Below are 24,722 nucleotides of genomic sequence, written 5' to 3'. Positions count from 1 at the left end.
GTCTGGTGTACAAGAAACAAGCACGCACCCTGGGAAACAGAAATCGCGGCTCTGTTTGTTCTGTGACAGTGTGAAAACTCACAACCTTTTCATCAAGATGGGGAACAAAAACATGAGAAAACTAGGAGTGCTTTGCTTCAACCGGCTGAAGACATCCGGCCTAGGGCCCGGACCAGCCTGCGTGTGGACCCACGGCTTTGCAGGGCTGGGCATGCAGACGCCTCCCTGCACTCCGGTGCCTCGATTTCTCAGCCGCCTTCGCTTGCAGTGTTTCCCTTGGTCACTGTGGCTATTGAACACCACGTCTGCGAAGCAGTCGCTCTCTCTCCCTGGAAAACTCTAGACGGGGCTGACTTTCTCGTAGTCCCTATCCCTTCCTTCCACGGCAGCCTCTTCACTCGATCCTACTGAGCTACCAAGCCCTGGGGAGAGGTCAGGGCAGGAATTGCCACCTTCCCAGGCGGGAGAAGCGACACGGAGGTTCAGCACCACGGACAGCGCCAGTGCCCCGTGGGCGCGGGGTGGGCACTGGTGGCCGCTGGCTGGGCAGCTGAGGGCCTTGAATGCTGACTCAGGAGGTCCAGGTGTGGGGAGCTGGGTCGGAGGTGGGGTGTGTGATGCTGTCAGAGGAGCTCCCTGTGGGTCCGGGGAAAATTTGCCAATGAAATCCTCTCTCTTCTTTTTCTTCCAAGACCTCTAATCACTACCTGCCTCACGTTTACACGCACGTACACACACACACACACACACACACACACACACACACACACAGTTCCACTCCTTCCTTGGTCTGCAGGCCCGGGCTCTCATCTACTCTCCCTTCTCCAGCCCCTGCCCCACTGCCCTTGGTCGCTGCTCCTGGGGCAGGTTTTGGCCCCGCAGCCCCAGGGTGCTGGTGCTACTAGAATGCCCGGTGACCTTGGGCAAGCATCACCCCTCCCACCCGAGCTCCTGGCTTCAGAAAGGGGCAGTGTGAGCCGTGTGATTTCTGAGCCTGAAGTCCAAGCCCGCGGTCAGCTCCTGGCACGGACACGGAGAGGGAGCGCTGAGCAAGGGCACACCGTGTGCCGCGGGCCACGGGAGGCCCCGCAGCAGCAGCGTCCTGTGGGCCTGGAGCGCTGGGGGAGGCAGGGGCCCTGGGTGTGGGGGGAGGGGAGACGCGGGCGGGAGGAAGAACACACAGGAGCTGCCGGACCAGAACAGAAGAACCCCTTGCCTGTATATTTAGCTCATCGAGGAATATAAACAGAAACCTGGAGCCGGCTCAACGCCCCCCCTGAAGTGTGAGTCATCACTGCTGCTGCAGCTAAAGTTAGGCTCCAATCACAGGCTCCCTCCGCGCTCCCTCCTCTCATCTCTCCAGTCCCCTATCGCCTCCTATCGCCTTATCTGTTTCTCCTCCTCCCTCCCCATCCTCTCCGGTCTTTCTCCCCAAACCTCTCTCCGCTTTGATGCTCCAAACTCGCTCCCCCATCAGTCGATTTCCTCTGTCTCTCTCCCTCGGTTTCCCCTCTTCCTTCTCTCCTTTCCCTCTGTCCCTGACATCTTCCCCTTCTGAGAGCATTTGGGAGAGGGCATATTTGCGCCCGTGTTTGTGTGAGTGTGAACTTAATAACAATAACATGCATGTGTCTGTGTGTACTTGAGAAGGGGTGTGAACGCATCTGCGTGAATTTGCATCTCGGTGTGAGAGTGTATTTAATAAAAATGGTATCTGTTTGGGTGTATGTGTGAGGGTGTTTGTGGCATTTGTGGGTCTGTGCGAATGTGGCAGTTTGTGTGTCTGGGTGCGTGCACACGTGGGAGTGTGAGGATTGTGTGTCAGTGTCTCTGTGTGTTGCTTCTCCCATTTGGGGGGCAGGGCAGCTCTGTGCCTGGGAAGTGAAGGCTTTAGTTAAGCATCAGAGACCTTCCCCCCTCAGTTTTCCCTGGAGGGTCAGTGTGCAGGGGACCCCAGACCGCTCCACAGGCCGGAAGCAAGGTGGTTTCAGGCCCCAAGCTATTTGGACCTGGCCGGGCTGGGGACAACAGAATGGACACAGGCTTGGCTTTCAGGCCCTGCCCTGCTACTTGCTGCTGTGTGACCTTAGGCCAGTTTCTTGGCCTCTCTGGTCTCTGCCTCTGCATCTGCCAGAGGAGTGTGATAATGACCCTGCTCAGCTCTCCAGGCTGGGGGCTGGTGGGGGTCAGGGAATTCAGGGGTGTGGGGGACAGGTGGATGTGCATCGAGGACGTGCTAACCCCTGGGAACACCTGAGGCCTTTCAGGTGCCTCAATGGGGGTGGCTCATGCTGCTTCCCCAGCTGTTTATTTATCATTTATGCTGACTTTCAAATGAACAGGAGACCAGGCCCCCGCTAGAAGTGCCCCCATCTTCCCCGTGGAAGGCTGCTCCCGCCTTCAAGGCACCTCGTGAAAGCCACTCTCCGCAGGACACCTCCCCAGACTCCCGCTGAGGGTGCGCCCCTGCCGCCCCACCCCCTGAACGGCCTCCTCGTACATCGCTCTGAGGTCTCAGCCCGCCCAGGAGACGGGATTCCTGGAAAGGTGTCGTGGAAGGGGGCGTGTGAGCGTGCGTGAGTGTGCCTGTTCCAGTGCGAGATGAGAGGTGGACAGGTGGACAGGAGAGGGTGGGGGAGGGGCTCGCTCACCTGGAATGGAGATGGGGCCCTGGGGGGGGCAGGTGGGCCCCGCTGCCCGGGTCCTCTGGGCCTTGGGGACCAAGGAGCCTGCGTGCCCTGTCGCCCTTGTGTGGGTGGGACACGGGTGGGCGCCGCCCCTCCCAGGCTGTTCCACACAGCCCCAGGCCGAGCTTGCTGGGACCTGACCACCTCATTCAAAATGACAAGCCCCACTGTCCTGGCTTCCCAGCCATCTCCTCGGCTTTGTTTTCCTCTATAGGTTGATTGATCATCACCTGACGTACTATATGTTTTATTTATTTATCTTACATATTGTCTGACTCCTCCACTAAAATATAAGCTCCATGAGGGCAAGCAAGGACCTCGTTTCTCTCTCTGCTCTAGCTCCAGGGCCTGGAACTGTGCCTGACACACGGTGGGCCTCAGGGAGGAGCCCTGCAGACAGAGCTGCCGCCACGCCCCCGCGCGAGGAACACGCATCCCTTCAGCAAACGCTCCAGCACCCACTCGAGGCCCAGCTCTGCTCTGCACAGACGGGCCCTGCTGCGTGGGGCTGGGGGTGTAGCATGGCGGGGCGGAGAGGCAGGGTGGGGGTACGGATGAGGGACCCTGGGGTGACCCTGGAGGACGCGGCTCCCGAGCTGGCTCGAGGGATGGCAAGGCACTCTCTAGGTGGAAGCATTTGATTAGGGCATTTTCTGTCCCCGTATGACCACGGCCACGCAGCGGGCAGGGCTGGGCATTATTCTCCAAAACCCAGAGTGAGCGTAGGCACAGAGCCGGCTTCAGAGCTGGGAACTGGACTGAATACTCCTCTCCAGGGGTTCCAGTTTTAACAAAGATCAAAACCTCGCAAGAAAGCCCTGAGCCCTGGCAGTGGAGTTCTAGGCTCACTTCACCTGCCTCTCGCTCAAACGCCGTCCTAAGCGGCCAGGGCTCCAAAGGCTGCAGGGCAGGGGCCCAGGCCTCCAGGGACAGCAACGGCCACCAGGCCGGCCCCTCCGGCCCAAAGCCCACTCCCACCCGCACAGCCCTCCTCACCTCTCCTGGACGGTGACATTGAAGGTGGCTTCCTGGGGGCCTGACTGCCAGGGAGCCGGCCTTTGTCCAGCCAAGGATGGACGGGAGGGTCGCCTGCTCTACCGTCCTCTCTCCGTGCGGCAGGGGCGGCAGGGAGAGTGTGAGCGAGGGTGCATGTGCGTGAGGCTCACGCACCAGAGCAGGGAGATGAGAGAGACGGAGGTGAGAAACAGGAAGAGGGAGAGAGAGAGGCAGAGACAGAGGGGAGAGAAGCAGGCTGGGCCGCCTCCCCTGGCTCCCCGCTCCTGAGCTGGCCTGGCCTCGCCCTCCCCTCTCTGCTCCACTCTGTGTTTATCTCAGGCTATTTCCCCACGGGGTGACCTTCCTCCAGTGCTCGGCCAGGAAAGCGCTTTGATCCGCCACTGCCACCCCTCCCAGGCCTTCCAGATGAAGCCTCCTTTGACCGAGCCCCCCCCCAGCAGAAAAGCCTGGTTCCTCCTGGCTCCCGGCTCTCTTCTACTGAGCTCACACCCAGGTTGTGCAAACGTGGCTGACCCCGCTGGGCTGGGGTCATCCGTCTCCACGTAGCCAACACCAGAGGACAGTCGATAAATATCACTGAGGGACCACCTGGAGTGGCCGTTGGCATTTCAGGTCACCCCTCTCAACCACAATCTCCTCTTCAGCCCTACGGGTCTGGGAATGACTGCCCTGGAACACCGGCTTTCAAGAAATGCTCTCAGCAGACACGAGCACCTAATGTATGCGGGGGCAGGGACGCGGGGGCAAGGGAGATGGCACGCTACCTGTCAAGTCAGATGGGAGGGCTCTGGTGTCTCTGTGTGGGGTGGGGAGGACCCCTGGGGTTCTCTTCTCTGACAGTCTCCTTCCCCCATAGCCAGTTGCCGCCCTTCCCAGAGGCACCCAGACTGGATTCCTTGAGCCCCATCCAGGAAGCTTCTAGTTACCTGCTTTGGGTGAGAGTCAGGGGCCTCCCACTTGGAGGGAATCTGAGGTTCCTGAGATCTGTGCCCATCTGCCCTCTGCCCCTTTCTAGCCCTTTGTCCTGGGCAGGCAGGAGGGGGAGGTCTCTGTTTCTCTCTCTCTCTCTCTCACACACACACACGTGCACACACTCGCTGTGCCATAGGATCCCGTTTCTGCCACTCGCCAGCTATGTGACCCTGGGCAATTTACTTAATTTCTCCAGATTCTGGGTCTCCCATGGGTAAGAGGAGGTGTGTGAACCGATCACTGAGGACCTGGGGAGGGTCATGTGGGCTAATGGAGCAAGTGGGCACCTGCCAGCTGGCATGAGGGTCCCCTGCTCCTTAGCTGGGTCGGCGAGCTGCACTGCCACCCCTCTCACCTGTACAGGATTCCCATGGACGCAGCAGCCTTGGGGGGCTGCCAATGTCCTCCTGGCCCCTCTGGCTTTGACCTTTTGCTTCTGCTGGCTCAGTGCAGGTGGGGGATGGACTGGCTGACCTGCCCAGGGCTGTTCTTGCTCATGTCAGCTCGGAGAGGGACTCATCTCCTTTCTCAACAGCCACCGCTGGAAACTCCTGCGTGTCTAGCAGGCTTTCCTGGGGGCTTGGCGGGGAGGGGCACTGACACTGCAGCCGTGCAAAGGGCTTCAACCCAAAGCCCCTGGCCTCGTCTGGAGGATTCTCCCCAGGTGCATCCCCTCCGTGAGACCCCGGACTCCTCCTTCTTGCAGTCTCTTCTCTCTCTAAACCTTCCAGCTCTTCTCCCTTCCTGCAGAACAACGCAGCCACTACCTCCACATGGGGCTCTAGGGCCACCTCGGCCTCTCCAAGCCCACCTCGGCCTCTCCAAGCCCATGGTGCTGCGGCTCAGGCTGCCCCATCGTGCATGGGAAGTCCAGTGTCTGGCCCACCCTCTCTCTGGCTGTCATTCCAAATCTCCTCCCTGTTTCACCCACAGTCAGCACTTCTAGACTTTTCCATCTGGTAATGTCCTTTAGCCCTGGCACAGACCTGGTACCCAGTAGGTGATCAACAACTGCTTTTAGAATGTTGAAATTTGCTTTCTGCCATTGGTTTTCTCCTATGGTGGTTGGCTGTTCCCGGGGCAGCGCTCCGTGGGGACCAGTGTCCCGGTTCTCGGGACTCGGGACTTGAGGCCATAGCGCTGCTCGGAGAATGACTGGGGAACTGGGGACCCCACAGGGCAGAGGAGAGGGTCCTTCTCCATGCCCTGGAGGAATGTGCTCCAAGGAAGGTATCTTGGGCCGGGCCTCTCCCTCCTTTAGTAGGCGGAGCCACCCTGTCAGTTTGGAATCTGGAAACTCTTACAACTTTGGAGTCTTAGAATCTACACTCCTAACTAAGAGCCCAGATGCTGCCATTTATTAGCTGTGTGACCTTGAGCAAGTTACCTAACCTTTCTGTGCCAATGTAGCCTCATTTATAAAACAGTAGCAACAATTTTACAAGATTGTGATAGGGATTAAGTGCCTTACCATTTGTCAAGGGCTTAGGCTGGGGCCTGGCACAGATAAATGGTGTGTGAGCATTTGAGAAATAAATCGTGTGGAATCTGAAGATATTGGAATCTTTGTCTCTGTGCTCTTAGGGTCTTTAGGCCTGGAAGGAACCTCATGTCGTGTCCTGGGGCACGAATCCTGGCCCAGCCTCCTTTAGCTTGGCTGGCTTATTTATCCCCATTGACGGATGCTTTCTATCTATTCAGCCACTACAAGTGTGAGAAAGTTCTGGGGGTGGGGCTGAGCCTGGGCCCAGCAGCTGCTGGAGTATGAGCAAGACCTGGTTGGGCTTTGTTCCTGGGTGAGGGCAGGGGAGGGGGGTCTGGGGAGGTGACAGAGAGCCTGGTCTGGCTGACAGGTGGGTGCACGAGGGGCCTCCAAGCCAGGGTCCACTTCGGCCCCCTCCTGGCAGGGCCCTGGCAAGCCCCTGCTCCCAGGACGTTGCGGGCCTAATGAGGGTGTGCGGCTGATGCAGTCTTCTGCAAATACCAGGCGCAATATAAATAGCAATAATGAATAAATGAAGCTCCTGCCGCCAGCGAGAGCCTCCAAGAGGGACCTCCCCAGCCTTGTTTTCTGCGGAGACTTGGTGTCGTACTCCCATCCCCCAGCAGGTTTGAGCATTGCCCCTCAGCCTGCTTCTTTCTCGACGTTTAGTCTGTCTGCATCCTCCATGTCCACGGAAACTACCCCTATCCTAGAGGTGGCCTGGGGCGGCCGGAATAGTGACAGAGCAGATAACTAAGATTTTAGTTGAAGCATAGAGCATTTAGGTTAGATATAAAGCAGGACTTCCTGCCAGTGTGGATGCTTGAAGGAGGCTGGTGAGGGATTGTTAGTGCTGCTGGGACAGGGAAGTAACTAGGGTCAAGGAGGGACAGATTTCCGCTCAAATATAAAAAGAAATTTGAATGGTCAGAGATGCCCAGAGAGCAAAGGAGCTGCCCAAGAGGTGGTGAGACCTGCAGCACCCCAGGTATGCAAGCAGGGGCAGGATGGCCACTTCAGGAGGCTGTAGGTGAAGGGACCCAGACCTGAGAATTCACCATTTGGTGGCTTCCTAAGGTCCCGATGAACATTCTGAACTTTATGGCAGTGCTGCCAGAGGAGAGTGGGGAGGAAGCGAGCAGTGGCTGGTGTCTCCCCCTGCCCTGCTGCCTGATTTCTTTCACCCACCTGGCCTGGGGCCTTCCAGCTGTGCGCCCAGCAGCCCAGGGCAGAGCGTGCCTGCTGCAACGCCGCCTCGCTCCTGCTCCACGCCTTCCCCCTCCTGGCTGCCATTTCTCCACCCACCCCCTCTCCTCTTATCTCAATTCTGCATAAGCTTTCAAGGCCCAGTTCAAATCTCTTGCCTTTGATGAGGCATTCCCTGAAGACTAGGATCTGAAGCCCACTCTGATCTGAAACAAATCCATCCCACCCGAGGATGCTGTCTGGCCTGCTCAATTCACACCTACAAGACACCTCCTAGCCTCACGTGTGCTCACACGACCTTGCGTTGTGGTCTAGTTACAAAGGTTTGTCTTATTTCCAGGATAGATTAAAAGCTAGGAAGGGACAAATATTTACTGAGCACCTACTATGTGCCAGACACATAGTACCTGGCCAGGTACTGTGTGCGCTAAGTCGTTTATACACTGTTCGTGTCCTGCAAAGTGTGAACTTTTACTCCCATTTCACAGATGGGGAACTTGAGGCTCAGAGATGTTAAGGGGCTTGCCCACACCCCTCAGTCAGGACGTGGCAGAGCTGGGATCGAACCTGACTGCACCTTCCTGGAAAGCAGTGCCTGTTTGCCAGAATAGGGGGCCCCAGAGCAGGCCTCAGCTCCCCCCAGGCCCCCAGTGCCATGCCCCACACCGAACATTCTCCAAGGAGGTGGAGAGGGCCGGCTAGTTGGCCCTGTGTGGATGGAGACACCTGGGCAGAAATTGGGAGCACCAGACTCACACTTGGAGTTGCTGCTTCACAGCTGAGTACCTGGCCGGGCAGCTCATCTTGGCCCCAGTTTCTTCATTAGTAGAATGGGGGCAAAAGGGGGACTCCAGGAGGTTTAAAGGGGTGCCTAGCACATAGTGGGAGCTCACTGAATGCTTCCCGAGTTGCAGGACAGTGAGTAGTCAATGTGACCTGCATCTGGGAGGGTCTAGATACCTTTAATTTGTTTGGCTGGATACAAGGGAACAAATACAAGGGGATTATAACCTTGGGCCCTCCTCCCTCCCCAATCCATGGTCCCTGGGTGAGGGAGAAAGGGCGGGCGGGTTGAGGGGCATGGAATTGGGGGACCTGGTGCTGCAGGAGCACAAGGAGAGGTTCCAGTTTCCTGGAGAAGGTTGACCTTTCAGGTCCTGTGGCCCAGGCTGCCCAGGGAAGGTGAGGCTGAGGCCTTTGCTGCTGGAGAGGGAGGTATCTGTTCCACCTGGGGGGCCTCCTGAAGCCTTCCTGGAGGAGGTGGCTTTTCAGCCAAGCTTTGAAGGGTGAGAAGAAGCAGGTGAGTGAATGAGAAGTGGGGAGGCAGCATGGGCTGTGGAGCGACCTTTGGAGTCAGGTTCTGGCTCAGCTCCACCATTTGAGAGCTGGTGGTGAGTGGCCCCTCACTGGGGCAGTGGTATAAACACCCGCGATCTCGCGTCAGATTCCAGAGTGTAAGGTGGCCGGGCAGGCACCTGGGACATGGGGGTGGTCAGTAATGGGACCTTCCTTTTTTACTCGTGACGCAGGACCCTCCCCCAGGCATGACCCTGAATTTTAAGGAGGTGACCGCAAGGCGGGGGGCTTCCTGCCCACTGGGGCGGGGAGGAGTGGGGGCTCACCAGCCGCCGCCGTCAGTCTGTCTGTCGCCTCCACGCCTCCCCCCTCCAGCGTCCCGCGCCTGCAGCTTTCCCCGAAGACATTTGGTGTCAGTATAAGGACGGCTTTTCCTCGCACGCGGCGCGGCTCGGTCTCGCCGCCGCCGCACGTCCCCGCACCGCCGGGCGCTCGGGTCCTCCGCAGCCCCCGCCGCGCGCAGCCCCCGCGCTTCGAGCCCCGGGCCGGAGGGCGAGTGGCCGAGGGACGCGGCCCTGGCCCCGCGCCCCCGCCGCGCCGGTCCCCTCCCGGGCGCTTGCCCCGCCGCTCGGTCCCCGCGGCACCCCCGCCCCCGCCCCGGCTCCGGCCCCGGAGCGCCGCGCGCCCGCCCGCCCGCCGCGCGCTCCAACTCCGGCTCGGTCCGCGGCTCGTCTGCGCTGCCCGCTCCTCGCCGCCCGCCGGGAGCCTCGCCGCGCGCCCGCCCGCCGCCGCCTCCCGCCATGGCCCGGGCCCCCGGGCCCGCCGCCCACCGCCCGCCGCCCCGCGCGCCCCAGGGGCTCAGCTGATCCTGAACCGGCGGGGGCGCGGCTGGCGGGGCTGGGGGTCCCTCCGGATTGCCGGCTTCGGGGGACGCGTCGCCCCGCGTCTCCAACCTGGACGACCCCCCGCGGCCTGGCCCCGTCCATGCCAAGGTAGGTGGAGGTGGGGGTGCGGGTGCAGGGGCAGGGAGGGAGGGCTCAGCCCATGCCAGTTTCTTGGCGCGTTGGGTTCTTTATTTACTGAGGCGTTTATTTATTTATTTCTGGGGACCGCTCCCCCCACCCGCGCGTGCCCAGCAGGTGGGCCCCCCATCCCGTGCCTTCGGGGCCATGCCTTGGGAGGGAGGACGGGAAACTTTGACCGGTCCCCTCTCCAAGGCCACGAAAGTTCTCTCGGTGCCAATACTGAAGCCGGGTGAGCCAGCGCTGCAGAAATTTATTCAACAAGTCAGGCTGCCAGCCAGGGGCCCAGGCTGGCTGTCTGTCCGTCCATCCTGCTGCCCCTCTGCCGCCGCAGCTCTGCAGGCGGCCAGCGGGACCAGAGCTGGAGCTGGTGTCCGGCGGCTGAGCCGGGAGTGTTGGCGGGGGAGGCGGCAGCAGGGGCATTGTGCGGGGGAATCCCAGGCAGGGCGTAACTTTGCTCGAGGCCTGGGTGGGAGAGGGCCCCCCTTGGCCAGTACCCCAGCCCCTGGCCAAGGCCAAGCAGCAGGAAGCCAGGCCAGGGTCGGAGCTGGGACTCTAGGGGGTAAAGGGAGCCCTCAGCAGCTGAGATGGTTATATAATGAGTGTTTATGATGATTGGGTGTTAATTGTCTGCTGGGTGGTATGTGTGGGGGATGTGGGGACCAAGAGGGCCTGGCCGGGGGTGGGGAGGCCCTTTTGGGGGAGGTCATGGTGCCTGAGGAGGGGCCCTTGGACAGGCCCGGCTGAGACATCGTGGGCTAGCCCCTCTGCTGTGTCTTCCTTCCCCGGTATGGTCCTGGGGGCTCCCGAGCCTTAGATGAGACTGGGGTCTGAGGAGACCCCTGAGACATGCTCTGCCCTGGGAGTCTGTGTTGTGGCGCCAGGGGTGTGAGTGTGTGTGTGTGTGTGTGTGAGAGCGAGCGCGGGCGCACACTCGAGTGGGCCTGCGTGTGTCTGCGTGTGTGGTGTGATGGGTTCTGACACGCCATGTGCGGAGTGTCCTCGGCTGGAGCGCCCGGCTTGGCAGGAGCAGGCTGCCAGTCTGTCCTTCCGTCTCTCGCTGCCACCGGCACCGCTAGGGGCGAGGAGGCTGCGCACACAGGCCAGGGTCGTGGGCTGGCCGGGAAGGATTTGGCCCGGGGATTTGGGCCTGCCTCCCGCACTGCTGCTCAGGCCCTGCTCACTCCAGTCGTCTGGACCAAAGGCTCCCTCGGCCCTGCTGGCCTCGGAAACTCTTGTCCACCCTTCCCTACAAACTTTCTGTGCAGCCTCCAGGATCAGGCCGGGGTGGGGAGTGGGCAGGAGTCTAGAGACCTCCCCGTTCCTTCCCTCCTCCACCGCCATCACTGAGGTGGGAGGGAGGGGCCAGGGGCGACAGGTCAGGACAGGACGGTGACACTGGGCAGGGACCAAGTCTGGAGCTGCAGCGGGGGGAGGAGGAGGGAATGGGAAGAGCATGTCCTGGGGGTGTTGTGCTGACCTGGCATGAAACGATGAACCTCCCCACACCCCCAGAGGGTCCGGGTGTCACCGTGTCCTCTGCTCTCTCCATTCCTGGCTTCTCAGAGCTGCCACGCCTGCCCGGGCGCCAGGATGGCAGGCTTGGGGAAGGGGCTGCAGGCCCGTCTGAAGTCCCCTCCCCTTCCCTTTGGCCAAGGTCGTCTGTCCCCTTCTCCCCATTCCTGCCCACCCACCTGGCATGCCCTGCCCCTCCCCCACCCCATGCCAGGCGCTTCTCAGAGGGTTGGGGCTGAGAGGGCATCTTCTGGGCCCACCAGGGGGCGCCAGGTAGTCCTCCAGCCCCTGCTGACTCCCGTTGACCTTGGGTGGGGAGGTGGGGGTAGAGGTTGCTGCGAGAACCCCCTCCTCTCCCACCCTCTCTGGCTGGCTCCAGGCGGCCTGCCCTGGTGAGCCCACAGCCAGGCGGGGAGCAGGTTCCCGAACAGCCGCGATTGCAGCCGATCCAGCGCTCTGTGGTGCTGGACCCAGATCCCCACCCTGGGCCCTCGGGTTGCCACCTCCGACCCCCACCCCCCGTCCCCTGCATCAGGCCCGGCTCCCCTGTCCTCTCTGCCACCTCCACCTCACTCCCCAAGTGTGGCCTCCTTCCCAGGCCAGCCAGTTCGGGCACCACTCTGTCCCTCCCCCACCCCCGGGGCTCCCACCCCCAGCAGTTCCCAGCACTTTCCAAGGTAACACGTCTGTCTCCTCCCCGGCTGCCTTCTTCTCTGGTTCCCCAGCCCCCAGCTCAGGGTGCTCAAAAACTGTCTGGAAAGGGGGAACGCCAGGCTGGGCACGGGGTTCCAGAGAGACCCCTCTGGGCTGCAGGGAGAGCAGGGCTCCCGCCCCGCACCCCTCCCCTGCCCTGCCCCTCCCCCTCTGACTCCTCCCTCCCTCCTGTTCTTTTCTGCAGGACGTTTTCTTCCCACACGTCCCCAGGATGCATCCCTACCTAAATGCCCCAGTCAGCGCTGTGTCCCCAGGAGTCCTGGGGCTGGGCTGGGGACTCGGAGAGCCCAGGGGCCGCCTGTGCCCTGCACCCTGTGGGAGCGCAGTCTGTGGCCCTCTGGATGTCTGAGTGTGGGGTCTGTGGGTGAGTCTGGAGGAGGGGGCTCCTGGGCCCGTGGGTCCTCCGCCTGCGGATCCACAGGGGCTCCAGATCTGTGGCCTGTGGCTCCCGGTAGCCTGGAAGATGTGGGCCGAGTCTCTCCCCCCGCGCTGCTGCCACTCTACGGAGGGAAGAAAGCAAATCCGATTTTGTGATTTCCTTTTCTCCCTTTCTCGCTTATATTTATTCAGCATCTACTGTGTTCCAAGCCCTGTTCTGGTCACGGGGGGACACAGCAGTGAACGGAAGGGAACAGACAAAATTGCCCTCTTGGAGTGTCTGCGCCTGTGGGAGAGGCCCGGGCCTCCCTGGCCAGGTGCCCTGCGGGGACATGGTGGCAAGTCCTCATTTCCTCCCGTGCTCGGGGAGCGGAGCACCCCGGCTGTGTTTGACCCGCGAGGGTGCGGCTTGTGGAGGCCTTGGCACGCGGTGTTGGGACACCCTTGAGCAGGTGCCGGGGGCTCTGGGGGCTTCCTGAGCGGGAGAGGCTGAGAAGGGGGTGGTTTCCTGGGACTGAGGTTCTGTGGAGGCCACCGTCTCTTCGGGGCCAGGTCCAGTGCGGACACGGTCCTGCCTCGCACGCCTTCCACCGTCACTTCCGAGACTGCCTCTGCCAACTGCCCCCTTCTCCTGGACTCTGGCTGGAGCCATCTGGCTAATGGGGCACTTTCAGAAGAGCCTTGGGGTCTTCCCTCCTGCCCTGTTGGGCACCTGGGGCTGCATCCTGCCCTCCGTTGGTCCTGGGACTCAGGCCCCATCTCTGGACTGCTTGGCTCTTGTCCCGGGGGCTGGGGGAGAGATGAGCAAGTCTGTGACCATGGCCCAGAGGAGCAAGTCACTTAGCATCACAGGAGCACCAGCTTCTTATAAAATTGTAATAATACCTCCTACCTTAAAGGGTTTTTGGAGGCTTGGAAGTGCTTCTGCAGTGCCAAGCAGGGGCCTCGTACAGTGAAGCTGTTTCCCTTTCCTTAAGATACTTTCCGAATCCCCCGTTTCTTATCTTGTTTTTGAGGGAGAAAAGGCACTGCCTTCTGTGTTTTATACAAGAGGAGTTGGAGCTTGGCCAGCTGTGGAACACGGTGAGGGCAGAGTTGGTCCTTGAGCCCGGGCCCTGGGTCTCCGGACCCGTGCTCCCCCGATGCCTTGGCTGCAGTGAGACCCGAGGCCCTAATTACCTAATTACCACAGAGTGAGCAGAACCTGATCAGCAGGCGCCTGCCGGGAGATGGATTCACACACAGCCTCGCTTGCTGGCACATGTCATAAGGCCGAGACTGGCTGGAAACAAATGACAGTGCCTAGGGACACACTGAACAGGGCAGGGGGCAGGTGGCTGCAACCTCCTGTTAAAGGACAGCCCTTTAACTGTGACCTGGAGTCGTGCTGCCTGGATCCAAATTCCAGCTCTTTCACTAAGTAGCTCTAGACCTTGCCAAAGTCCCCTAACCTCTCTGTGCCTCAGTTTCCTCACCTGTAAAGTGGAGAGAGTGAAAGCACTTACTTCTCCGGGTTGCAGCAAAGTGTCTGGCCATAGTAAGTGCTCACCAATAATGTTGGCTGTGAGTCTGCTTAGCCTCACGGCTCGTGGTGCGGGTCCAATTCACCCGCAAAGCTGGGAGGACTAGCTGTTGATTTTGGTGACAGGTCCAAGATGAATGTAAGATGTGGGCAGGTTCACCTGGCCAGACCAGAGCAGGTTTTGTGTCATGTCATGCAAATGGGGGTCAAACTTCAGCCATTCCTCTTTGGGTCAAGGAGCCCTGGCTTGGCTCAAGTTCTCTGAAGAAGATCTGAAGGGATTGGTGAACCACATGCCACTCGAGTGACAGTCTGATTGCATTGCCAGCTGGGCTCTGGGGCTCTCAGTCTGCATCAGCAGAGGCCCCACCTGCAAAATCAGCCCTGTCTGCTCTGCTCTGGGTTGCTTGGTGTGATTCTGGTCCTGCCCATGCAGAGGAAGGTGGGCAAACCCGAGCATGACTGAGGAGGGGTCCCAGGGAGGAAAACGATCTGGAAATTGTCACCCAAGGAATGGTTGAGGGAGCTGGTGACAAGAGGCCTGGGGCAGATGAGGCTCAGGGGTGGGCGGGCTGTCGTCATGCATCTGCAGGGCTGTCATGCGGAAGAGGGAGCAGACTGAGGGTTCCAGGGCTCTGGGATGCCGGCTGGAAGATTCTGGGAGGCAGGTTTCCCAAAGCCTCACAAAGGCTTTTCTGCAGATCACCAGATGCAGGCTCTGCATTGGGTTGTGTGTGTGTGTGAGTGTATATTGTCTCTGTGTGTGATTGTGTATGTTATCTGTGTATGTCTGTGTGCAAGTGTGTGACTGTATGTACGTGTGAATGCACCGCTATGTTTGTTGTGTGTGATTGTGTATATGTGAGTGTATGTGGGCGAGTGTGCTCTGGAGTGTGTGATTAAGGGTGTGAGTCTGTATGAGTGTGACTGTCATCTTTGTGTTTGTGAGTGTGTGTTGTGATGGATTAGGCCACTTTGGGGTTCTGTTTTTTTCGGGGAGTCCCTGTTTGAGGATCTGGAGACCATAAGAGTAAACCAGACACTGTTTCTGGGAAGTTCCAGGAGCCCAGAGCTCTGGCGGGGGGATGGGCGGCCATCCGGGGCCTCACTCTGCACTTGCCTAGCACCTGGCGCTGTGACCCAGCTCTTCCGCACAGCAGCCCTGCCCCAGGATGGTCACCCCTCATTTTGTCCCCTGTGTGGACAGAGTAGCTGAGGGCACCTGCCAGGCTGAGTTGTGTGCCAGGGTGGGTTGGTGCCAGAGGGGAGACCTGCGTTTGAGTCCCGGCTCTAGCGCCCCTGCTCTGAAACTCTACGCTATAGGTTCAGGATATTGTAGTTAATATATTGTGGGCCTCCAAGGTTCTGGGTGGTTCTGAGATACTCTGATTCTGCAATTCCTGGATTCTAGTGTTCCCTGAATGAATGTGTTGTTTGTTCTTCTAGCAGGGGCATTAGCTGGTGCGTGATTGTTGACAAAGGGATAAATAAGTCACCTGCCTGTGTGAAAACACACATGCACATGCACACACATGTGCACACACACAGGGTCTGCGGCGACCAGGCCAGACCGCGAGTCTTCCTCTACGAGGGCTCTGAGCTCTGGAGACACAAGGCTTCCCACACCACACTCGAAGGGCTTTTGAGTACTGGCTGGAAGATTCTGGGAATCACGTTTCCCCACCTCCTTGGGAAGATTTGGGGATCTTGGCTGGACCAGCAGCTGTATTGCCACTGCCCGGGGACCCAGCTGGGAGGGGGGCTGGTTCCAGGGCACTGTTCCCTGTCCCAGGGTGGTGCCTGTAGTGGTTCAGTGCCTGGGCTTGGGAGTGAGCAGATCTGAGCTGGGACCTTGACTCTGTCCTGTACCATCTGGGTGACTGTGGCTACCGCTGGACTTCCCTGGGGCCCTGTGTCCTCTTCCATGAGGTAAGAATGAGGATGGTCTGTATGTCATGGGGCTGTGGTGAGTATTGACACAGATGTGGAATAGAAAGCCCTTTGACCATTGTCTGATGGGGTCATGGTGATGGTAGTAGTGATTGATGGTGGTGATGATAATGGTGATGGCAATGGTGGTGATGATGATGGTGGTGGTGATGGTGGTGGTGTTGGTGATGATCATGGTGATAGTGGTGGTGATGGTGGTGGTGTTAGTGGTGATGGTGGCAATGGTAGTGATGATGATCGTGGTGATGGTTATGGTGGTGATGATGGTAGTGGTGGTGGTGATGATAGTGGTGGTGAAGGTGGTGGCATTGATGATGATGGTGGTGATGGTGATAGTGGTGATGATGATAATGGTGGTGATAATGGTGGTGTTAGTGATGATGATGGCAATGGTAGTGATGATGATGGTGGTGATGGTTATGGTGGTAATGATGGTAGTGGTAGTAGTGATGATGATAGTGGTGGTGAAGGTGGTGGCATTGATGATGATGGTGATAGTGGTGATGATGATGATGGTGGTGGCGGCAATGGTGTTGGTGATGATGATGGTAATGGTGCTGATGGTAGTGGTGACGATGGTGTTGGTGATGATGATGATAGTGGTGATGGTGGTCGTGGTGATGGTGATGATTATGATGGTGATGGTGGTCATGATGGTTGTGGTGATGGTGATGATGGTGATGGTTATGGTGATGGTAATGCTGATACTGGTGATGATGGTGATGATAGTGGTGATGCTGGTGGTGGTTCTGGTGGTGGTGATGGTGATAGTGATGATGGTGGTGGTGATGATGATGATGGTGGTGTTGGTGATGATGATGGTAATGGTGGTGGTGGTGGTGATGGTGTTGGTGATGATGATGATAGTGGTGATGGTGGTTGTGGTGATGGTGATGATGGTGATGGTGGTGGTAATGATGATACTGGTGATGTGGTGATGGTGTTGATGATAGTGGTGATGCTGGTGGTGGTTCTGGTGGTGGTGATGGTGATAGTGATGATGATGGTGGTGGTGATGATGATGGTGGTGGTGGCAATGGTGTTGGTGATGATGATGGTAATGGTGGTGGTGGTGGCGGTGATGGTGTTGGTGATGATGATGATAGAGGTGGTGGTGGTGGTGGCGGTGATGGTGTTGGTGATGATGATGATAGTGGTGGTGGTGGTGGTGGTGATGATTATGATGGTGATGGTGGTCATGGTCATGATGGTTGTGGTGATGGTCATGATGATAGTGGTGATTCTGGTGGTGGTGATGGTAATAGTGATGGTGGTGGCGTTGATGATGATGGTGGTGATGGTGATGGTATTGGTGATAATAATGGTAATGGTGGTGATGGCCATGGTGGTGATGATGATAGAGTTGGTGAAGGTGGTGGTGTTGATGATGGTGGTGATGGTGATAGTGGTGATGATGATGATGGTGGTGGTAGTGGCAATGGTGTTGGCGATGATGATGGTAGTGGCGGTGGTGATGATGATAGTGGTGATGGTGGTTCTGGTGGTGGTGATGGTGATAGTGATGATGGTGATGGTGGTGGTAATGATGATAGTGGTGGTGATGGTGTTGATGGTGGTGATGATGATGGTGGTGGTGATGGTGGTGGTGATGGTGATAGTGATGATGGTGGTGGTGGTGGTGATGATAGTGGTGGTGGTGGTGATAATGGTAGTGGTGGTAGTGATGGTTGAGGAAGGGCTGAAGTAGCGGCCCCTTGGGATGGCACAGCTGGTCCCATGCCTTCCTGGGTCCCAGAGTGCCTTCCCATTGCCTCTTCATAGGGTCTGCTGAAGCAGGCAGGAGGAGGGCTGAGCTTTACAGAGAGGGAACTCAGGCTCTAAGAGGCAGAGGGAGTCAGGAACGGGAGGAGGTGTTCCGGACATAGTGGGCTTCTGCTCCTGCCCCTGCTTGTGGAGGCCAGTCCAGTTGCCACACCAGTGCTTGGTGGGCCATCCTGGGAAAGGAGTGTCTGGGTAGGCCCTGGGGGCATCTAGCGGGAAGAGACTTGGGAACATGGAGGCAGCTCAGACTCTGGAGCCCAGTGGACCCATGTTTGAATCCACCAATGCCGTCACCTAAAGCAAGTCCTCTCATCTCTGTGAGGCTCCATCTGCAGACAGGTTGGATCCCAGGGGGGGCCCGGCTACCAGCCCCCCAAGGTTTCCAGCCATGGGAACGTAGGCAGCTGGGGTAGGAACTGGACAGGAAAAAGGAATTTCTGGGCTGACTTGGGGGCCTTGGGAGTGGGAAGCGGGTCAAAGAGTGTTGGCCTAGGCAGCTGCTGAAGACAGGCCAAAGGGCACCAGAGGCCGGGCGGGCAGTGGGAGCAGGTGAGAGGGTGGAGGCCGGGCGGGCAGTGGGAAACCCTGTTGGAAACCCTCCCGTGGCTTCTGCTGCACCCGGGGTAAGAGCCAGGCTCCTGTGCGCTCACACGGGGCCCTGCCAGACTCTCCAGTTCTGTCCCTGTCCCAGGCTCAGCCACACTGGCCTCATTTCTGTTCCTTAAAGGCACTGAGTCCAGTCTAGCCTGTCCGCTTTTGCACATGCTGTTTGCACACACACGCCTTTGCACACACCAGTCATGGCTGGTGCCTTCTGATTCTTGTTTTTCACTTAAATGTCTCTTCCTTTACAGAGGGCAGTGGTTTCTCTCTACTCCCACCTCTCTCCCTTGTTTATTTACTTCCCAGCACTTTTTGTTCATTTAGTCAACAAGTATTTATTGAGCATCTAGTATGTTCCAGGCACTGTTCCAGTCTCTGGGGATATAGCAGTGAATGAAACAGACCACAGTCTGTGCTCTCTTAACAGCCTTCTTTTAGGTTGAGGTGACAGACACTAAATCGTACAGATATAAATACATAAATTATGCACTGTGTTTGATGGCGATAAGAGCTATGGAAAAGCAGAAAGAGAAATTAATCGGTGGGTGTGTCTCTCTCCCTTGCTGGAGTGTGGGCTGAATGGGGGCTGGTGCCAAGTCTGACTCATTCAGCAGCAGAGCCCCAGAGCCCACGCCAGTGCCTGCACATAGTAGGTGCTCATTGCACAAATGAATGACTCAGCAGGGCCTGGAAGAACAGGGCATGGGGAGGAGGAGGGGAAGGTGCTCCAATGAGAGGGAACAGGCAGCCTGCCTGCTCTAGGGCCTGGGAGGTCCGACTGGGCCGGAGCGAGTGGCCAGTGGAGGGAGTGGTGGGCTCCGAGGCTGGTGCAGCAGAGGGCAGACCGGGAGCCGTCCCAGCGAGGATGTGTTTCAGCCCGGGAGGGTGACACGTGGCAGTCCAGGGTGCCTGGGAGCTTATGTAAGGCCCGTGGCTGTTTTTCTGCAACCAAGAACAAAGCCCCGAGCTCAAGAGAACTCTGCCTGCCTGACCAGCCAGGGGAAGTGGCAGGAGGCGCCAGCTCCCGCCCATTGCCCCCGGGAGCTGGACAAATGTCCAAATGCATCAGCTCCGGGCAGCTTAGCCGACAGCCCAGCAGCCGCCAGCAGCAGCCGGTGGGCACCAGGGATTTGGGCCTCATCTCCCACTCCCACTGCCCAGCCTGGCACTGCTGGGGTTCTAGGGCCCAGGGGACCCCAGCGGACAAGGCTACAGGCATCAGTAGCCTCCTGGGTGAGGTGGCGAGGGGCCGGCCTTGGGAGTGGCTGTTCTTCCTGCCTGTTGCTGGCCCACTGTCGAGTCTCTTGGCCAGTGAGGGCACCGTCAGTTGTCACTAAGTGGGCTTGGAGGGCTGGTGCTGGGATTCTGGCCTCTAAACACCACCTGTTGCTATACTTGGCTCATAGTGCAGCCTTGGCAAGCCACGCCCTTCTCTGGGACTCAGTTTCTCCATCTGCCAAATGGGTACAATAATCTTCCTGAGGTTTTTGAGAGCATCAGATGAGACCAGGGTGTAGAAGGGCCCCTGAGCCGGGACCAGAACCAGCTATATGATTTACACTGCCCAGTGCAAAGTAAAAATATGGGTCCCATTGCTAAAAAATTAAGAATTTCAAGTTGGTGACAGCAGAACATTAGAGCAAGCGCAGGGCCCTGCCGAGCATGGGGGCCTGTGCAGCTGCCCAGGCCACAGACCCGGAAGCTGGCGCTGCATGGAGTGTGTCTCTGCTGTCACTTGCCTGCATGTCTGTCTTGTCCTTTTTCTGGGCCTCAGTTTCTCCACTTGTAGAGCAAAGAGGTTGGCCTCTAGGATCACTGGGTTCTCAGCCTCGTGAGGCAGAGGGTGGGAGGTCCCTGGGTCAAGGGCTCAGCTACAGGTCTCAGCTCGGGGGTCACCCCCTCAGGGAAGCCCACTGTGATTCTTCCCTGGCTTGCTGGGGTCCCCCAGCACCTGATTTCATAGCACCCCGACATCTGGCACTGTCCTGGCAATAACGTCTGACTTTGCAATAACCTTCTCTTTTTTCTTGCAAGTTTTATATGCCTTTGAATAGATAATATGTGAATTGTGGATAAACACACAACTCTAGTTTTGTAAAAAAAAAAATCACAATTACATTCTAAAAGGTTTTATTCTCTCTGCTCTTTCCATTTGCCAAAACTGAGGCTGGGCCGGGTCGGCCGGGCCTGCCTGTGACTGTGTACGAGCCTGGAAGCAGATCCCGACGTGGGTGCGGCTGGGCCCTTGGCCCCCTCCTAACATGGGCCTGCGGGGCTGAGACTGGGCTGCCGTAGCTGGGGGGGGTGGAGTGCAGGTTGGGCAGCGGGTGCGGGCTGCCCCCCATGTGCCGCCCTCTGTCTCCTCAGGGCCCCCAGCTCGGCACTGACATGGCTGAGAGCGCCTCGCCGCCCTCCTCTTCTGCAGCAGCCCCGGCTGCTGAGCCGGGGGTCACGGAGCAGCCCGGCGCCCAGAGCCCCCCGCCCTCCCCGCCAGGCCTGGAGGAGCCCCTGGATGGAGCCGATCCTGATGTCCCACACCCGGACCTGGCGCCCGTTGCCTTCTTCTGCCTGCGGCAGACCACCAGCCCCCGGAACTGGTGCATCAAGATGGTGTGCAACCCATATCCTTTGTGCAGCCCCAAGGTCCCCTGCCCGGGGGCCAGCGGGGACTGGGAAGGAGCTCTTTTCTGAGAGCCCCACCTGCCCACGCCTTCCTCTGGTTGGGGGACCTGCGGCCTGGGATGAGGTCGCTGGGCCTTGGTGGTGGGGGTAAGCGCAGGTGGCGGGTCGGGGGAGACATTGAACCCCTGAAGGCCTGGCGTTCTGCCGATGGGAAGGTCTGGAAGTCGCTGATGGCTGTGGGGGCCATCCAGGGCTGGCTGGCTCAGGCTGTGGGTGTGAGCCCAGGTCTGTGCTGGGGCTGGTGGTGCAGGTACGTCAGCGCCTGGCCCTGACCCAGGGGACAGTGACCACACGGTGGTGAGGGCCGTGACGAGGAACTGTGGCTGAGGGTCAGGGCAGTGGATCCCGACACACGGGGCGGGACTCACAGGCAGGGGGGCCCTGCACGCCCCCTTTCTGCCTGTCGTGCCTCTGTTTGGGGCGGGGGGCAGCAGCAAGCAGCGTCCTCCCAAGTCTTCCAGCCTCCACCTGCTGCCTCCAGCGTGCTCGTGTCACCCCCTGCTTGCAGCTCCTGCACCAAGGGGTCACTGTCCCCTTGGTCTTTACCACCCTTTGCGCCTCTACCCTCAAGACGTGTGAGTTGTGGCCTGGGGTTGGGGACCACAGTGAGGCTGGCCCAGGAAGGGGGAGACGGGGTCCCGATCCGGGCAGAGCTGGGCTTGGCTCTCCTCTGTCTTGGGGAGCCCTGGGCCCGAGGGGCGGGGCAGAATCCAGCCCCCGAGTCAGGACTTCTCGACCCTGGGAACTGCTCAGAGAGAGGGGGGCTCCCCCAGAACCCCATGGCCAGGAGCTGCCAGGCTGGGTGGGGGATGGAGGTAACTCAGGTCTCAGCCCAAACTGGCTTCCTGGACCACTTCTGGGCTTCCTCGGACCAGAGACCTGGTGATTCCAGAGCCGAGTGACTTCAAGAGCATCAGGCTCCGGGACACTCAGACTCGAGGCTTCTGTGACTGACACTAAGGGTTCAAAGTTTAGATTTAAAGCTCAGCGACAGTCATATTCTAAGCTTCTGTGATTCAAAGGCTGTACAATTCTGTGTTTCAGAGAGTGTGTGAGGCCAAGGTTGGGTGGCTGTGATGCCGTGTGCCCGGGGGTGTGACTCGGGCGCTGTGACTGCAGTGCCACCGGCCTGAGCCGTCATGGCCTGTGTTGGGCCAGCGGGAGCGGAGCTGCGCAGGGCTGTGCCCATGCAGGCCGGGAGACTGGTGTCCACAGGGGGCCCTGGAGCATGGATCTGATCACGGGGCGCTCAGGGCGGGCGTTAGGGGCTTGGAGGTGGGGTGTGTGTGTGTGTGTACGTGTGCGTGCAGGGGTGTCTTTGATCAGTGCCGAGGGCTCTGGGCTTCTCTCCCGGCCAGAAGCCTCCTCGCTTCTGCTCTCAGCGGGAAGGTCTGGCGGTGCTTACCCTGGTGCTTCTCAGTGGCCTTGGTGGCGTGTTGGCTGTGGCAGCGTTGTGTGGACTGGGCCGTCTTGCATGCTAACGTGTAATGACAGGCCCCTGGGCACTCGATCCTTGTGACCACTACAAATGCCCCTTCGCATGTCCAGACCCTGCAGGGGCTGGCTCTGTCCCCACGGAGAACCCACCGGCATGGTGCACGCGTCGGCCTCAGGCTGGTGGGAGCAGTGCTCACGACTGCCAGGCCCAGGAGGGCGTGGGGCGGTGTGGGAGGGTCCGCCGCAGACAGCCTGTCCTGAGCCTGGAGCCGAGGGGCCCTGGCCCAGAGCCAGCTGCCCTTTGAAGCTTGGTGCTCCCTGACTCAGCTCCTCGCCCAGCCAGAGCGGGGCCCTGAGTCACCACTGACTCACTGGAGAGCCAGCAGGCTGCTGGGACTCTCCCCGAGCCTGCGAGCCGGGGCGGGAAAGGGCCACTCGCCCAAATGTCAGCGCCACTCCCTGCCTGGCCTGGGCCCTGGGCATGCGCTGTCAGCTGGGGTTTCCACTGGGAGGTCTCTGGGTTTGAAATGTCAGGGCATAGACTGCTGTTTGACTCATGGGGTGGTGGCATGTGGCACCGAGGAAGGTACTGGGGCCCTGAGTCAGACAGACCCCGAGGCTGGTTCTGCCTCTTGCTGTGTGACCAAGAGCCAGTTTCTTAACCTCTCTGACCCCCCAGTTTCCCCAGTTGTCAAACGAGAGTGTTAATACCCACTTCACCGCGTTGCACTGAAGACAAAGCAGTACATAAGGCAAATGTGACCTGATAGTGCAGCTTTGGAGGCTAGAAAAGCCACCGTGCATGTGGCTCACTGCATATCGCTCTGATTACTTGCGCTTGAGCGGCGAACAGGGTCCTCATGTACAGCTGAGTCAACACTTTGCTTGCAGTAGATTCAATTAGACGTTGTGCGACAGGTCTTTAGATAGAACACAACACCTTCAGAGGACACTGTTTCCAAGGAAAATCAGATCCAATCTCTGTTACTTAGGTGGATTTGTGAGTTCTGCTGCTAGTAGCCATGCCCTCGTCAGTGCAGACATTGCTAATTGATCACAGCATTCTCCAGCAGGGCACCCCTGGCAGCCATGACTAATTGGTTGGAAACCTGTTTTCCACCCTAGATTATTAGTCTTTCAGAGCCTTTCTTAGGAGCATAACTGGCTGCATGTGGAAGAAGGGCCAGTGGTGGGTTGTACTCACTTTCCTTTCACCTCCCTGAGCCTCAGTTTTCCCATCTCTGAAATGGGGCCATTCAAGGTGCTCAGAGGTGCTTCCTATAAAGCACCCAGTGGTGTGTCCGGCATGGAGGAGATGCGCAGGGGTGCTGTGAGAGCTGACGCCTGCTGCTCCAAGTGCTTGCCCGCCTCACCCCTTCACCTCTCACAGCCACCCCTGCAGATAGATGACCTCATGGCCCCATTTTGTGCATGAGGAAAGTGAGGCTCAGAGAAGTCGAGTAACTTTTATCCGGGGTTGCACAGCCAGAGTGTGGTAGAGCTAGGGTGAAAACCCTAATTTCTCTGACTTTCAGGCCTGGCTTTTATCCAGGACACCACTGCCACCTGGAGAGACGCCAGTTCCTCATGCCCCGCCCAGGGCAGGGAGGTTTGCTTTGCAGGGTCCAGGCAGCCGGGCGAGGGCCGCCCTGGTGTCCGGCATGTGTGTTCCTGTGGCCCTTCCTGGGGGGATCCCCTTGAGGAGTTTGCAGCGCCCCCACCCCCATGCTCCCTTGACAGCCAGTGCTGCTGCTGGGGGGGCAGGGGGAGGGGACCAGCCATGCATGGCGGAAAGCCAGACGACTGTGAAGGCCGCCACCCCACTGGGGAGGGGAGGCAGGAGACGCCAGCTGCCCATAACCTTGGCCGAGTCATTCCCTGTTCCTCGCTCTCCACTCCCTGTCCGAGGGGTGGGAGGGGTGGGCAGCGGGTCTGGAGGGGCTGCCAGGCTGTTTCCCTGCTGCCCCCCTTGTGGGTAACCTTGCTTGCTCTGTGCCTTCCCAGCTGTGGTCCCATGCTCACCCCTGCACATCAGAGAGCACTGGACCAGGAGCCCAAAGCTGTGACCTCTGCAATCTCTGCAGCCTGGGTCCCACTGTCTCCTCCCCCCTCACCTTGCTCCCCAGGGGTCCCGGGGCTCCGTGTGTGAGTGAAGGCAGTTTGTTAGCTGTCACAAGTGCTGCGTGTGCAGGAGGGGCTGTTTCCCTCCCTGCCTGCCCTCCTTCGCTCGTTTGCTTATTCTGTCCCCACTCTGGCCCCTTCGGTGCTCCCATTGCACCTGAATAGTCTAACTAGCCTGGACTTCGGGCTCTCCACGCCCCACCCTCCCTCTCCCTCAGCCCCACCCCTGCTCTCTCTCGCCTTCCCTGCCTGGCAGCCCTCTGGTCTGAAGCCCAGGCCAGCTGTGGAGGCTCCTGGCACTTTCCCTGCTCCCTGCCAGACCTGCCACCTGCGAC

General features: G+C 59.1%; 2 protein-coding genes across 2 annotated transcripts in view; one reads left to right on the top strand and one right to left on the bottom strand.

Annotated features, from left to right (window-relative positions):
• The window catches only part of RPS19BP1 (ribosomal protein S19 binding protein 1), a 211,555-nt gene that overhangs the window by 14,641 nt on the left and 172,192 nt on the right, over window positions 1-24,722 (bottom strand). The gene's annotated exons all lie outside the window — the stretch shown is intronic.
• CACNA1I (calcium voltage-gated channel subunit alpha1 I) overlaps window positions 9,570-24,722 on the top strand; it is a 109,083-nt gene continuing 93,930 nt past the window's right edge. Inside the window, exons 1-2 of the mRNA XM_012741729.3 lie at window positions 9,570-9,653; window positions 20,515-20,768. Coding sequence (XP_012597183.3) covers window positions 20,536-20,768 — 233 coding nt within the window. The 5' untranslated portion in view covers window positions 9,570-9,653; window positions 20,515-20,535. The remainder of the gene's footprint in view (window positions 9,654-20,514; window positions 20,769-24,722) is intronic.

The sequence above is a fragment of the Microcebus murinus genome, chromosome 10 (genome assembly GCF_040939455.1).
Source record: "Microcebus murinus isolate Inina chromosome 10, M.murinus_Inina_mat1.0, whole genome shotgun sequence".
Lineage (NCBI taxonomy): Eukaryota > Metazoa > Chordata > Mammalia > Primates > Cheirogaleidae > Microcebus > Microcebus murinus.
The sequence above is the reverse complement of the archived record's forward strand: the minus strand, read 5'-3'. Positions and strand labels throughout refer to the sequence as shown.